The sequence below is a fragment of the Musa acuminata genome, chromosome BXJ3-4, assembly GCF_036884655.1.
Source record: "Musa acuminata AAA Group cultivar baxijiao chromosome BXJ3-4, Cavendish_Baxijiao_AAA, whole genome shotgun sequence".
NCBI classification, from domain to species: Eukaryota; Viridiplantae; Streptophyta; class Magnoliopsida; order Zingiberales; family Musaceae; genus Musa; species Musa acuminata.
Genome location: NC_088352.1, coordinates 45,563,463 through 45,576,096, shown reverse-complemented (window position 1 = coordinate 45,576,096; position 12,634 = coordinate 45,563,463). Strand labels below are relative to the sequence as shown.

The 12,634-nt window shown below is 40.2% G+C and overlaps 2 protein-coding genes across 2 annotated transcripts; one reads left to right on the top strand and one right to left on the bottom strand.

Annotated features, from left to right (window-relative positions):
• Positions 1 to 62: 62 nt before the first annotated feature.
• Positions 63 to 6,718, top strand: LOC135635120 (small ribosomal subunit protein mS47-like). Its single transcript, XM_065145985.1, has 14 exons — positions 63 to 241; positions 320 to 400; positions 480 to 548; positions 627 to 690; positions 1,742 to 1,821; positions 2,613 to 2,696; positions 3,567 to 3,651; positions 4,150 to 4,235; positions 4,318 to 4,439; positions 4,868 to 4,928; positions 5,779 to 5,877; positions 5,957 to 6,058; positions 6,133 to 6,174; positions 6,253 to 6,718. Exons 1-14 carry the CDS (start codon positions 119 to 121, stop codon positions 6,370 to 6,372), a joined length of 1,218 nt encoding a protein of 405 aa, XP_065002057.1. The 5' UTR covers positions 63 to 118; the 3' UTR covers positions 6,373 to 6,718.
• A 1,331-nt stretch (positions 6,719 to 8,049) lies between these two features.
• Positions 8,050 to 9,427, bottom strand: LOC103982614 (uncharacterized). Its single transcript, XM_009399596.3, has one exon. It carries the CDS (start codon positions 9,077 to 9,079, stop codon positions 8,219 to 8,221), a length of 861 nt encoding a protein of 286 aa, XP_009397871.1. The 5' UTR covers positions 9,080 to 9,427; the 3' UTR covers positions 8,050 to 8,218.
• Positions 9,428 to 12,634: the final 3,207 nt, after the last annotated feature.

Below are 12,634 nucleotides of genomic sequence, written 5' to 3'. Positions count from 1 at the left end.
ATATATATATATATATATATATATATGTATATATATATGTATATATATATATATATGACAGATCCCGTCCTCTTCTGCAACCCTACTCGACGGACATCGGAAATTGGGGCGCTCGGAGATGCACAAGTTCAGAGGCCTCGCGTCGGGCCGGCGGTCCCTCCCCGATATTCGCTGCGCCCTGTCATCCTTCTCGACGACGACGCGCCCGTTGTCCGCCCATGATGACCAACCCCAGAACGAGGTGAGGCCACCACCATTCCTCGTTCCTTGTCATCTCACTATTCTTTTCTCATCTTTTCTTGCTCTCCGCTGGACTTAGGTGCTCGTAGAGGGCAAGGCGAGCGCCCGCGCCGCGATTCTTAACCGGCCCTCTGCTCTTAATGCTCTCACGACCAATATGGTATGCTTTCTTGATGTAGTTGCGGTGTTCGAACTTTTGCTTGACCAAGAGTGAACTCAGGTATTGTGGTCTTCTATAGGCAGTTCGGTTGAAGAAGTTTTATGAAACTTGGGAGGATAATCCTGATATTGGGTTTGTCATGATGAAGGTAAGCTCTTGCTTATTTTGGGAACCATTACATTTATCGTGAAATATGAAGCTTAAATGTGGTCTTGATCTTCTGAAGGGCAGTGGCAGAGCATTTTGTGCTGGTGGGGATGTTGTTGCCCTTCATCGGTTGCTTAATGAAGGTACACTCTTTGTTAGATTATGTAAGAACGTTCATTATATGCCCTATAAGCATTTAATTTACTACTTTACTTTGCATGCTGGATGGTTGGCATTGTGGCATGTTATCAAAGTGAAAACAAAATGAAAGAAAGAATAGACCATTTGTACGAATGCCAAAATGATGCACCTGATGGGAAGGTCTCGATCTTCTTATCTTTAATTGAGTCTGTAATGTTATCAGGATAAGCAATTCGGTCTTCTTATGAAGAGGTCTCCGTCGAATAGTATTTTGGTTCTGTACTTCATTTTGGAAAGCTTAAGTTGAATGTTGCTCCAAGATAAGCTCTGAATTTTTTTTATCTATTATTTAAATATTGGTGTATCATTTGTTGAAGAATATTAATACTGAATAGTCTGTTATAAGTGCTTTTGGGTTCCTTGGGCTTCTCATGAGGAAATCAAGGTCATAAAAGATCATATTAAAGGCAGAATTTATTACCTTCAAACATAGAGAGATACACTAGAAGAATATAGTGGGAGGATAAGATTTACTTTCCCTACTTCGTGTAGGAGAAAGGAAAAGAGATGGAAAGACAAGCATGCTACCTTCTCTACAACCTTGTGAGATATCACAAGTGATACTTCAGTCAAACATTTGCTGATCGATTATGATTCTGTCCGGACAGATCATAAAATTATAATTAATCAATCAGCCTCTTATGTGGAGCATAAGGCTAGAGAAGTTTGTGTTACAATAAGAGAAGTATTCTTTCTAATGCCTTAGGTTCTTGTGGTGAGCACATGTATGTATTAGTTCTGAAGAGAAACAATCAGTTGAAATCAAAACCTGACTAGCTTGACTTATTTCTTTATGATATTGATTATGGCATCATGTGGATGTTCAGTTCCTTCTAATTGTTTCCACAATAAGTCAAATTTGCTTCATGGTTCTGATTTTTTTTAAGACAAGGAAACATGGGTAAGAGCCTCAGACCACATTTGTTGTTTTGTAACTTGTATTTTAAATTGATGTCACTAGAATGTTTATGACCTTTTAGTTTTCTCATGCAGGGAAAATGGAAGATTGCAAGGACTTCTTCAGGAACTTATACACATTCATCTATGTTTTAGGCACATATTTGAAGCCACATGTGAGTATAACCTTTATAAAGTTTACACTCTTTGTAATATGCTGATTCAATATAGCTTTAACAAATTTGTCTTTGTATTGTTCTACTTATTGTATGCTTGATGCATAGAGTAGTAATCATACCATTTCCCATACATTTTTTGTGTTGAAGAATGAAAAATTGGCTGTTCTTCAGTTCTTTCGAAATCTTGAAGAAGAAAATTGGACCAATTTGTGAAATTGGTATTTCATTTATCCCAGCGGAAGGTTGGACTCATTGTTGGAAGAACTTGGCACTGACCTAAGAGGGAGAAGGTTAGAATTATCTTAGGAATATTGGTGATGTAGAGAACATCATAAAATTCCTAAGCCAAGAGTAAAGAAATTCAAATAATGGCCATTTCATTTACTCCAGTGATTCCAGATGTTGTCCAAGTAGTAAATCTGTTGCATGCTTACCAATTCTCCTTAGAAAACTTATTTTTATTGCTTTTACTAGTATATTAAAGCAATCTTAGGTCTTCTGGATCCTGAAGAAGGTTTTGCAGATTCTTTAAGATATAGTTGGTTTCTTGTCTTGCATAATTTCAAGAGTTTCACCATTTGAAAATCTTTTTTTCTAATCTTTTTTCATGATAACATTACTCCTGTAAATGTTCTGGTATTTTAAGTGTTCATATCATTCTCTTGTGACAGTTTGTTTTTTTCCGATCCCCTCTATACTTCATAGTGCTTTTATTGTACTTTTCCAAATCAAATCCTTTCGCTCTCAGCAGCTCTGTAAATGACTTGTACTTGAATCATCCCATGCAGGTGGCAATTTTGGATGGTGTTACCATGGGGGGCGGAGCAGGAGTCTCAGTTCCAGGGACATTTCGTATTGCAACTGATAAGACTGTATGAGTTCCATATCCATGATATGAAATTCACAACTTATTATTTTGTATTATAGGTTATTGTAGCTGTTTATTTTAGTAAGTTAGTTGTTAAGGTTTGTGATGTTATTTTAGTTTATAGAAATTGTGAACTTTTGGTTTTAGATTAAGCAAGGATTTTTATAACATTGCATGGCCTTTTGCCATGCATTTACACCGAAAAGTTCATTTGTATGCATGCTTTGACATGCTTATATTTTGCTTTTAATTGTGGAATGTGCTAATTGAAATTTAGTTCCTTTATCATTGTTCAAATTCATATGGTGTTCTTATCTTTTAGTCACTTTTTGCACATTGATTACAGTACTATTTAAGAAAAAGCTAAGCAGATAAATTTTTTTAATTTTAGTGACTTTATAAAATTTGTTTTCTCTTGTTTGTCAATTGTACTCTGTCTTTAGCTTGTTACATATAAAGATGTATAAGAGCATTTCTGAAATTGGATCTTAAACTGATTACGAGCACCTCATTTTTATTTCCTTCTCATTGGTCTTTCTTTTTTTATTAGATTTACAATGAAAACAAAAATCCATAATGTCTCAACTATTTAAAGTCTGCTAAATGAATCTTTTGCCACCATTGAGTTATGTTTTTTTTATTAGCTTTAATGAACACAAACATACCAATATATATGTTTCTTGAAGTTAGTTTCAATGGGTTGTGGGCATGATCATTTTTACGCTTACCGAAAATATAATATATATTTGACAATTTGTACTATACAGATGAAAATAATTTATACATACTTGTCCTTGTAACATCATTTCTGGTTGAGTCTACTTGTTAACTTATGCATTTCTGAAATGCTTTCAACTTTTCTGAACAATTTCAGATCTTTGCAACACCAGAAGTTCATATAGGTTTCCATCCTGATGCTGGTGCTTCCTTCTATTTATCACGTCTAACTGGTTATATAGGTACAACTTTTTTACAAAGTTGCACTTGTGGTGCATGACCAACTTTTAATTTGTCTTAATTTGCTCAATGTGGAAATATTTAGTACTTGACAGTTGACACAATTTATTGTTTTCTGTTCATATCCTTTGCTGCTAGTAGTTCTATTTGCAAATGTCTTGTTTGTAGAAGAGTTTAGTTTCAACTTTCAAGCTACTAAGCTCATAAGCATGAGTTTCTAGGTTCACATGGGTTTTTTCTTATGTAACAGAAGAATCTTGATGAATTTTATTGGGTTTGAATGACAAAAGTATGCATTTTTAGTATTGTTTATGTTTGTTTTTCACTCCATTACATTCTTTTGTCTCTATTTTGGCTAATTATCTTCACATGGGTTTTTTTCACATTCTTTTGTTATTTGTTATCATTGTATAGCTGATTCTAGTTATCTGATATGATTTTATTTAGCAGCTATGTTGACAAACTCTTTTCACACAGTTCTTGTTATGATCTTTCTGTAGGGGAATACTTGGCCCTAACTGGCGAGAGGCTCAATGGTGTAGATATGCTTGCAGTTGGCCTTGCTACACATTTTTCACTGAGAGCAGTTGTTCCTTTACTCAATTTTCGAAAGTTATGTACTCATTCCCTTTGGTTTTCTTACAATATATTTTCTTTTTTGTTTGTAGAGGCTTGATTGGATTGATGAACGACTTGCTAAGTTGATCACAGATGATCCTTCAGTCATTGATTCTACACTAGCACAATATGGCGATCTTGTCTATCCAGATAAGACTAGCATCGTCCACAGGTGTTCTCATGCTTGAAATTCTTCACAAGTCCTTTTAATATGTAGATAAATAATACTCTGTTAATGATGCTCTGTGATTATGTAGATTAATAGTTGCTAATCATAAGTTTCTTTCATAAACACATAATCTGGGAGTTCATGATACATTTCATAGCTGCAATGATGTAGTTGTGAGTGATTCACAACGTACATACATAAAATAAAGATATTTATAATATATGGACCTTTACATTTTTCCTTGAGTAGGCTTTATTTGTAATTTATAGTTTTTCTATATTAGTCATTCTTATTTATACAAAATAATGAACATAAATAGTTACTCTGATCATCCATACTCAGTCCATTTGCAAATTATCTGTATCTACAATATTAAAGCTAATATCACTGTACCTTATTTGAACTTGTTTTTCTTTGTTTCCCTTGTTCAGGCTGGAGGTGATAGATAAATGCTTTGGCCATGAAACAGTTGAGGAAATTTTGGATGCTTTGGTAAGCTTCCCCTTTTTCCAATGATCTGTGCAAATTTTTATCTGATCAATTTGTACATGTGGTGGGCATCCTGCTTATGTTAGCATGATCCAGTTTATATATGAAAACTGATGGGGGATAACATGATCTTAGGTCTTAAGTACAACTTTGTTAAACTGATATGACATGTAATTCACCATTCACCTTTTAGGAGAATGCAATCTCGTCCCTGCCCTGTTCTGATATTTTTAAAGTTTCAAACTGTAATCTTATAATTCCTTCAAGGCATTACTAAATTCCTGTATCTATTAGGATATTTTAATCAACGTAACTTTTACATGAAGTGGAACTATCTTAATATTTTCTAGATCATTTTATACATTTAGAGGAGATATAAAACCTTACTTAAAGTTGCAATTTGAAGCAACATGTCATGTAGACCTGCTACATCCATGAACTGAATTTCATGTTAACCTTATTTATTTGAGCAGACAATAGTGAATGATTCTGTTCCATTAATTTTGTTGAGCATGGAAGTTTCTTTTCTTGGGTGTTTACAGAACAGTCAATTAGTACAACTATCTATTTCTTATCTGACTCAACGATAGTGTAGCAGACAAATTATTCTTATGCTATTAAACATTCGGACAGTTCGACCATGCTGTACATAATCACTTTCACGGATCTAGTACATTTAGACTATTCTCATAAAGGTGAAACATTATCAAGCAACTCAGACTGTCGATTGGGCTGAACTTTGTGGAGATCAAATGCGACAGCCTTCTTGTTGTTCGCATCAGAGGAATAATATTTGCACTTTTTTAATCTTCTCATGCCATATTTCCTGTTTAATGTTCTTTATCATACACAGGAAGTTGAGGTAGCTAGATCAAATCAAGATTGGTGTGCTTCTGCTTTGAAAAAATTAAAAGAAGCTTCTCCATTGAGTTTAAAGGTTTCCCTGCGATCTGTAAGTTGCTAGAACCTCACTGAATGCTGCTTCCTCTGTAATTAATTATTTACCAATGCTTCCTCTGACAACTTGATAGATACGCGAAGGTAGATTTCAGACTCTCGATGAATGCCTTGTTCGAGAGTATCGAATGTCACTTCACGGGATCTCAAAGCCGGTTTCTCATGACTTCTGCGAGGTACTGGAATCATTGATCTGCTAGAAGGATAAGTTTGTTCCTAGGGTTTCCTAACCTACCTCTGTTTTGTACAGGGTGTTCGAGCACGGCTAGTTGAGAAGGATTTGGCTCCTAAGGTACTTCCAGTGATGCTTCAGATGGTTCAAATTTTCATTTGTTGTTTTCTGAAGAGTTTCCATCTATGAATAATGCAGTGGGATCCTCCAACATTAGAGAAAGTATCCAAAGACATGGTTGATTATTACTTCTCACCGCTTGGTGAATTCGAGCCCGAACTAAAGCTACCCACACACCTGCGTGAAGCTTTTATTTGATTCAGGATCGTCTTAAGCCTGCAGGATGCCGGTCAGCAGCTCATAGCATATGTAATCTCATGTTAAATGTGGGTGAAAAATTGTTGTATCATCTCCATAGTGGGTGGCATCACATTCTAAAACTGCAGTCTTGCCTTCTTTTTTCGTATGAGTTTAACTTTACGACTAGGCATTTGAGAACAGGAATGTGGGTTGAGAGATGGAAATATCTGATCAAAACTTGGTTGGTATTCTTCCAAAGTATTAACAGATATAAATTTGAGGGAGTGAAATCAACCAAAGGCAGATTTAGTGTACTCAGGTTGTGATATGAAAACCAGTGCTAAACTATGTTTTGCCTCAATAATGGTCTCTTTTTCTCTTATTTGCTGCCGAGAATTATAACAACAATGAGATTGATGCTGAACTGGTCAGAAAACATGATGAACACTGCAGTGTAATGATTTCTCAAGGGTAAAGGTCTGTTGTGTTTTAGATTTTGGACTGGAGACATGATTATACTGATTTAAATGCTTCTTGTTGTGGACAAACTGCAACAGTGGATATATCTAGCCATATCTTTTATGTTGTTATCTGTTATGTGATGAAGGATACCCAAACACAGCATTGTCTTTTATGGTGTTGTTATCTGTTTATGTGAGGAAGGATACACAAAACACAGTATTGTTGAGGAAACAGGCAGTACAAGTGATAAGAGGAAATCGAATTCAAATATTGCATTCATGTTGAAGACAATAAGCACCAGCTCACATCAGATGGGAGTTTACATCAAATCTACAGGGAATATTTTGGCCACTCAAGTACCCTCACCTGCATATGAAAAGACTGAGCAGTCTAGGTATTAAATGGGTCATCAGTTGTTGCAGCAGTGAAGGGTTTGGGTGCTTGATAGCAAACAAGTGGGTTGGTGTGGCCAAATGCTCACCCAATAAATACCATAAATATAAATGAACTGGTAATTATTTATGGGTTCCAAGGACTAGAAATAAAGAGAAGGAAGAATAGCTCAGGGGTGGTGGTGGTGGTTGTTGTTCATTGGATGAATCCAGTGGAGATCAGATGTCTGGGATTCAGATGCTTCCTAAGTTTTGTTTTCTCATGTGACCACTGTTTGACTTCTTAATTGGTTGCCAGAAGGCCCTGCTGTTGATGCATCGAAAGCTATGACCTCATGTTCTTTGATTAGCTACAACAAAAATGAAGTCAAAGCGAACATCTTTCTTTGGATCTTGCTTTCCAATATCAGTAGTATGCTTTTCAAGTGTTTTACAAACATCTATTCTGTTTGTTTCAATCCAGTAACTTCATATTCTCTATATGACGACTAATTGTAAACAAGAAGAGTATTATAGGTTTTGATCTGATATAAATCTGATACTTGGAATAACTACTAGGTTGATTGCATTCAAATTTGATGCCATTGTTACGAGTTGTTCTTCAAGATGGAGATGCATAATGTAGTCATACATGATATGAATACAAAGAACATGCATGGATTCCTTCCTTCTTGGGGACTCTTGCTTTCCATGGCAAGACAAAAACACTACTCCTACCTTTTGCACATACGGCTTCAAATGCTCTAAATCACATCAAACAAATCCAACAAAAAGACGACAAGTTGCTTACATCAAAGACAAGAACGACGGTCACACCAGCACCTACAGGAACAAGAAGACAGAAAGCAACCCATGAAAAGTGATTCTATACCTTCAGATAGAAAAAGGAGAAGCTTTTACACCATGAAAAACACACTGTTCACCACCGAGTCAGTAGCCCGAGTTAAGAGAATCGCCGCAAGAATAGAAGAGAGAACAAGAGGACGAAAATGATTACGACGGATTTGAGTTTAGAGCTTGTAGATGATCAGGAAGCAAGGAAGCACCGCCCTGAGATCAAATACCACAAGCTCCCCGTTCTCCAGGGTCACCGACTCGGCCTCCGATTCGGTGTCGAACTCGGCTTTGACCCGGCCAGCGATGACGCGGCACACCAGCATCGCCCTCCGCCCGGTCCCGCCGCCCCCGCTCGCGTGCGCTCCGCCGCTCCCTGCGAAGGTCCGGACACCCTCCACCTTCCCCCCCGCCGACCACACGGCGCTGCACGCCACCCCGGCATCGTAGACGACCCCCCCGCCGACGCCGCAGTGGAACCGCATCATCTCGTTGCCGTCGGCGGCGCATCGCGCGTCGTCAGACCGGGCACGGACCGCCGCGCGGTGCTCCTCGAACCGGGCCACCGTCCGCGCCGGGTTGTGGACCCGGAACAGCATCTCGATCTCGCCCGGGAACGCCGCGGCGGGCCTGCCGCCGGAGGAGGACCAGCTCGAGCTGAAGATGATCTCCACCACCCGCCGCGACGAGTGACCGGTGGGAAGCTCCGCCAGCGTCGGGAATGGGTCGGCGTGGGCCGGCCCCACGAGTCCCGCCGCCGGCGAGGCGGGCGGGCGGGCGGACGTCGGTTTAGGCTTGGACTTGGGCCTCGCCTTAGGCCGGGGTTTCTTCGGAAGCGAGGACGAGGACGAAGCCGACGAGGACAGGTACTTTGGAAAGAGGAAGACGTCCTTAATGGCGTGAGAGGTGTTGCTACAGGAGACGGAGGAGAGCAACGGCTTCCTAGCAGAAGACGAAGACGACGGCGTCCGGTTGTATACGACGTCGTCCACAGCATTAGACTTGCAGTGCAGCGACTTAACCCACCCGGCCGCCATTTGGCGACGACGATGACGGCTGTGTCGGCCAAGAACAAGATCACCTAAGCAGAACAAATGACACCTTCACACACACAGAGATAGAGAGAGAGAGAGAGAGAGAGAGAGGTGATCTTATGTGGTGTTGCGGAAGGGAGAGGGAGGAGGAGGTGGTGGTGGTGATCGCTTTGGAATAGACTGCTTGGTTGGTGGCTTTTGGCCAGTGGGTTGTGTTCAAGTTGTAGTGCAATCTTGGTTTGGATTCATAGTAGTTGAGTTGGATTCTGTCATGAGAAGCTTTGGGTGGAGTGCTCTCCTTCGACTCCTTTGTATTGCACGCAGCCTTATCCTCGCTCTGTGCTTCCATGGATCGAACACTAACAATTCTTTTCAATTAGTGTCGTCTTATTGTACTTGTTTGGTGCAAAGTAGATCTTTCATTGTTGATGGACCCAACTCCAACTTGTAACATCATCCTTCCTTCATCTTGGATTACTTGGAAGACTTCCACCAAACAATGGAAGAAGACATGAAATCTCAACCAGTGTTTGTGCATCTAACCCTGCTATTGTTAGTTACCATGTCAACATTAAGGAGATGACCCACCCTCACATATGATCTGAGCAACCATACAAAAATGCCATGTTCCAATCTCATCTCCTTTCAAACTAACATTTCATGAAACAAGCTAGAACTCATGTGGGAATCATAAGCAAGATATAATAATCAAGTCTTTTCAAGATAAATTCTTCAAACAACATCATAATCTAATCTTTAGTCTCATCTTTGGGTCATTTCCAAGATGTGCTATCAACCCACACCCATCAATAATTGGCCATGATGTTTCTAATGTGATGTGCCTTCTGTGAGCAGATGAATTATATAGTTTAGAGTCAGCACATGATATGAACAAGGAGGCTTGGAGAATTTTATTTGGGATTCAATAAGATATGGAATGGCATTCCTTTGAAGTCATTCCCTTTTGTTTTCTATCATCTCCAGGTTGTGTATTCCCTTCAAGAATGCCTTCATTGTCTTGCTTCTTGTCTCAGTTTGCATGTGAGGTGTAGGTAGAGATTGAAGTTTTATATCCAAAAAAGGTCCATCATGGGCTTGTTATTGTGGATAAAAAGAAAGAAAATATCCACAATATGTTTGGGATTTAGGGTTGGGAGTACAAGATTTGCACTGATGAGAAAGATACTGAAGAATGAGGAGGAGCTGAGAGCATGTGCACAGTGCACTGCAGGAGAGCCCAGTGGAGTGACAAAAGGTGACCCAGAAACCAAGCTCTTGTCCTGTCCCTACCTAACTGGAATCATTACCATCTCAAATGATGTTAGATGCAGTCAAAAAAGAGAGCTTCAGAATGCTGTGATGAAGTGAAATCTGAAGGAACACAATGATGCATTCAACTGCTACAGAAAACTCGAGCTTTTCTCTTATCATAGACGATATCTTTGTTAGCTACTGCTGTTTGTTTTTGCTTAGCAGCCAAGAAAAAACACCACTAGATCTCTGTGTCTGCTAATCAATGCATATATATATATATATCCCCATGTCTCAGTCTGATTTGTTGAGGTGGTGGTTTCCGGGTCACCTTCCAAACGAAGGAACCTCGCCGGGAAAGAAGAGGATGAAATGGAGGAAGAAGTCACCGAGAGACTTTCGAGACAAGATGGTGGGAGAACACTGAGTGGATTAACCCAATGTCTGCCTTTACCTATAAAGGGGTGTGGGTTGTGGGGGACAAAGCCATGGGAAAGACGACAGCTTTGAGCTTTTGGCATGATGAAGTGGATCGAGTGAAGCCTGTGGGAGGAATTGAAGGGAGTGTGGACTTCGAAATCACTGCAAACGAGGTGGGGGCAAGCAGAGGAGGGCATCACTGCCAGCCTTTGGTCTCTCACGCCTACTCCAACTCCAACCCACACAGCTGAATCTTGCATGCCACCGAGTCAATTAATTCCTCGGTCATTGTTATGATCAACGAAATTTTGGAATGATAATGCCACATGGTTTGATTCTGGAAACACTGTTCTTATTACTGCAACAGTGATTCAACGATACTGGATGATATATTAAATTACTTCTTATTATAATCTATTATGACTCTGTTGCGATGATGAGATCGTCATCCAAATAAATCACAATAGTTTGGAATCTGGGAAGGGGTTATATGGTGCCATGCTACCATCTTTGATCAGCCTCTGTTCGAGCTATAGAGTATGCAACAAAGACAAAGAACTTTTGTTCTATGCTGTGGATGATCTCATTAGCAGGTTGTTGAGGTCGGAAGGACATTATGTGAACAGGAAGACTGGCGGAAGGGATTGTGATGATGTAGGAAGCCTGTGAGTGCTTCTTCTTGAGATGGGTAGAGAGAGAGAGAAGTGGAACACTCCGACCTTCGAGTGGGAGCTTGCAGAGGTGGAGAGGACTCGGCCACAGGGCGATCTATCTTAAGTACTCCTACTCTCTTCTCTTGTGATTTCCTTCGAAGCATAGAAGCAACTCTGATTCAACCAAGCAACATTTCGAATTTGTGTGTTAGAATATGTAGGACTAATTATATATTAGCCTTGTAATGGGTTATCTTAAACATCTCCATCCTTATAATTTAAAAAATATGATATTTTTATAATTATAAATTAAAATAGCTAGGTCCAATTATCCTAACGACATCAATTTTATTAATGGAAGTACGAAAACAAAAGATAAAAAAAATAATTTTAACGTTCCAGTTGGTGGTGACGAACGACGATGGTAGCAGACGTTGACACTGTTGGCATCGACTCCGACGTAGTTGCCGAGCAGCTCTTCCTCCGCTCTGCATCTGCATTGGTGCTCTGTTACCATGGAATCGAAGTTCGCTACCAAAGCCATCGGGTAAGTTCATCGTTTGTCAAAGCAAGACTCGAAGATGCATGCCCCCCTCGTTGATGTTGTTGTCGTGTCCTTTTTTATCACTTGCCTCCTAAACCATCACCACCACCACTCGTACGTAGTCGAGGCTTAGAGAACGTCGCCACTACTCTTCTCAACCTCTTCATCTTAGCCCACGAGGCGCTCAAGTGGACCCCAGGCATCCTCAATGCCCTCGTCGTTGCCTTCCGCCTCCTCTCCCCCACCGCAACCCTTTATAACCTTCTCTCCAATAAAGCATATTGCTCCATCATCAAGTCAAAAGAGCCCCTCATCACCACTCTCGTGAATCTCCTTGGTGCCTTTGATGGACTAGGTCCATCACGGACATACTCAAGGCCGACTTTGGCCGGATCATCTACCCACTTAATCGCACTGCCCTCATCGAATTGGGCATCGTGCCACCCCTCTTTGCACTGGTGGTGAAAGACAAGCGAACGGGGATGGTGGTGGACGCGACGATGGTGATCACCCATATGGCAGGATGCGACGATAGCGTGAAGGCATTCCAAAGGGTGGACGGTGTCAGTATCTTAATGGATCTGGTCGTTGGGCGAAGTGGGAGGGTAAGGGAAAACACTGCGACTGCGCTACTGAACTTGGTAAAGAGTAACGGAGACAAGATGGTGAGGGACGTCAAAGAGGTGGATG